Source organism: Triturus cristatus, chromosome 5_2 (genome assembly GCF_964204655.1).
Source record: "Triturus cristatus chromosome 5_2, aTriCri1.1, whole genome shotgun sequence".
Lineage (NCBI taxonomy): Eukaryota > Metazoa > Chordata > Amphibia > Caudata > Salamandridae > Triturus > Triturus cristatus.
In genome coordinates this window covers 542,619,905-542,623,159 of record NC_140588.1, presented here as the reverse complement: position 1 = coordinate 542,623,159, position 3,255 = coordinate 542,619,905, and the positions used below count along the sequence as shown (strand labels likewise).

Sequence of the window (3,255 nt, the reverse complement as noted above, 5' to 3'; positions counted from 1 at the left end):
TTTGATGGCAGCAGACGGGCGAGGTGCAAGAGATTCTGGGACCTGTGGTCCGGCCTCCTGGCCCGGTCCCCCAGCAGAAAGAAAGTACAGCAAAAGGTACAGGCGTCCTGTGCTGCAGGAGCCCTTAATGGTATTTGAAGTGCCTTCTAGCACTGCAGCTGACATGTACTGCAGCAAGCCACAAGAGAGTCTGGGACCTGTGGTCCGGCCTCATAGCCCCGATCCCCCAGCAGAAAGAAAGTGCAGCAAAAGGTACGGACAATTGACTGCACACATTTTTCCATCTGCCTATGAAACACTGAGACCATGAGTCAGTACTATCAACTATGACCCAAAGGGATATTAGGCACATTCTACTAAAAAACCTTACTCTTAATAGATAATGAATGAGCCCTCATACTATGGGGACCACAGGGCATTACTTGAAATTTTGATAAATTGGTCTCTAAATTGAGGTCACCCATAACCTCACAAAATCATAAACCAAAATTTTCAACCCAGTATGCATGTGAACCAACAAAACTGCATCATCAGCATGAAGCAGAGCCAGAATTGTCCTGGATCTCACAGCTAGAACTTCCTGCCCCATACTAATCAGGTGGGACCTGAGATGAGGGGCTAAAACACATCCCTACCTTAACACCGGCTCCAATAACAAAGATTCAGTACATTCGCCATCAAACCTGGGTAGAAAGTTCACAGTGAAGTGACAATATAAATGTATTCAAGCTTAATCAAGGTCAATTGTTCTTAAAAGCAACCAGAGTTTGAATCTGCCAGCTAAATCAAACATACTGGATAGATCCCTTTTTGAATATTGGGACCATAATGGATTCAGCCCATAAATTCAGCATGGTAGATGCATGATTCAAAACATAATAACACGTTGTGCCAATATGTCACAATTAGATGTAAAAAGGTCCAAGGTCCTCAGGGGCAGCATCCAGCTTGGGTGACTTAACCACAGGAGCTTTGAGAAATAGCTCCCTTCGAATTCTCATGACTTAAAACAATAGGATCAACAGATGGGGAGGGACTTAAGGATTATGAAAATATGATACCTCTGCTGTCACTACAAGCCTGATATTCCTGACACCAGTCATTTGTATTTTGAGGCTGACGAACATTTTAAACTATATTTTAAATCTTTGCCCAATTCCTTTACAACTGCAGTGACATTGATGAGAGGAGCTCTAAAATTGCATTGTGAGGTGATAAATGTAAACTGTTACCTAATGTCCTGCTCCATGTCAATGGCACCCTATTTTGTTTCAAATACAAGGAGTTTCTTTTTTACAATGGTGTCATGCGTCTTAGCTGCATGCTTCTTTCTTGATTTGTAAAGCACATGCTATTATCCTGGTTAAAACACCTCAGAGGTTCAGACTGAAGAAATAGCTCTTGCCCTATATCATTTTGACTAACACAGGTCTCAAATAAAATAGGCAAACATAGTGGAGTCTATTCACAAAGGCATTTTGGAGTATGCTAAGTAGAACTCCTGTAGTAGTCCTTTATACATTATTGTATGCCTCTGTAAATTGGAACCACACATTTCCACGAGTTAAGAGAGAACATGATTTAAACCTAGTCTCCAGAGTTGCAGGAGCTTTCAATGTCAGGAATGTTCACCATTTGTAAATGATGGCAATTTTCAGTCAGATATACACACAGATGACTAGCACATTCCAAGAATGCTCTTCAAATAGCAAGTATGTTCCCCCCATTTCAGTGATTGCTGTCTTCTGCTGGTAACCTCACTGATGATGATGCCCAACACTTTGCCCACCACAATGTTTAGTGAATAAGAAGCGTAACACATTAATACCATTTGAATTGTTCTTGAAATCATGCTAATGTATCCTCCTGGCAAATAACAATGCATTTTCTGTAATTCAAATGACCCTTTTCTGATGTCCCTTTTAAATTTGTTTGCAGTATAAGAATCGGGAACATATGGCAAACCGAAATACATCTACTGTGGATCAATTCATTCTTCTTGGGTTCACAGTCAAGAGAGAATTGCAACTATTCCTCTTTGTGGTTGTATGCATTACCTACTTTTTAGGGCTTTCTATAAATATTCTTATCATTGCTGTCATCAAATCTACCCTATCCCTGCACAAACCCATGTACTTATTCATTGGAACGTTTTCTTTCTTGGAAATCTGGTACCCTACAAGCACTGTTCCCAAGTTTCTTTCAAATCTTTTAACTGGGAGCAAATCAATATCTTTAATAGGATGCATTTCACAATACTATTTCCATTTCTCTATGGGTGCTACAGAAAATTTTCTTCTCGTCACCATGGCCTTTGATCGTTATCTGGCAATATGCAATCCTCTGCGTTACCCGACCATCATGAATCATAGGCTATGTCTTCAGCTTGTTTTGAGCTGCTGGGTTTGTGGCTTTTTGTCTTTAGTGGTAACGCTCACTCAGATCTCTAAACTGTACTTTTGTGGCCCTAATGTGATCAACTATTACTACTGTGACTTTGCTCCACTTGTGAGTCTGTCCTGTTCCATTACCTATGAAGTTGAGTTGAATTTCTTTATCCTGGTTACAGTTGTAATATTAGGTTGCCTTCTGGTTGTTATTGTATCCTATATGTACATCATGCTGACAATCCTAAGAATATCCAGCAATACAGGGAGGATGAAGGCCTTCTCCACATGTGCTTCTCACCTCGCTGTGATAACAATATTCTACGGGACTACAATCTTCATGTTTGTGAAGCCAACAGGGAAAAATTCTCTGCATATCAACAAGGTTGTGTCTGTCTTTCCTTCTATTGTGACACCACTGCTAAATCCTATCATTTACACCCTAAGAAACAAAGAGATAAAGGATAGCCTGAGAAGAGGCACACAGAGTATAACAATGATACAAAAATGTAACTCTTGTAAATGATAGATGGAAAAGTGAAGAAATTGAAATAGTACAATGTTTAGGTCATTATTTAGAAAATGATGAAAGCTACTTTATGCAAGGGTCATTTCCAAAGAAAATGCATGAACTTACCAAATATGATTAGCCATCTTCACTGAGATATACTTGAATACATTTTTGTATATGACTCGTGGTATCCTCTGCCAGTTAATATGAAAATGCTTTACTGACTCGAGGGTGAGGCATTGAATAGCAAATCCTAGGAGTTTCTACCACATTCATGCACAATAACAGTAGAATAAAATTACTATTATTTGGTGTTCATACAAGATTTCATCATGCTGTCATTTTATACTGGACTAT

The 3,255-nt window shown here is 39.4% G+C and overlaps 1 protein-coding gene across 1 annotated transcript; it reads left to right on the top strand.

Moving 5' to 3' along the window:
* Positions 1-1,956: 1,956 nt before the first annotated feature.
* Positions 1,957-2,913, top strand: LOC146823281 (olfactory receptor 6F1-like). Its single transcript, XM_085606399.1, has one exon. The coding sequence runs from the start codon at positions 1,957-1,959 to the stop codon at positions 2,911-2,913; it is 957 nt and encodes a 318-aa protein (XP_085462525.1).
* Positions 2,914-3,255: the final 342 nt, after the last annotated feature.

What these genes read in the sequence shown, in the direction of transcription:
- LOC146823281 (XM_085606399.1), top strand. Translation starts at nt 1,957, where the DNA reads ATGGCAAACCGAAATACATCTACTGTGGATCAATTCATTCTTCTTGGG.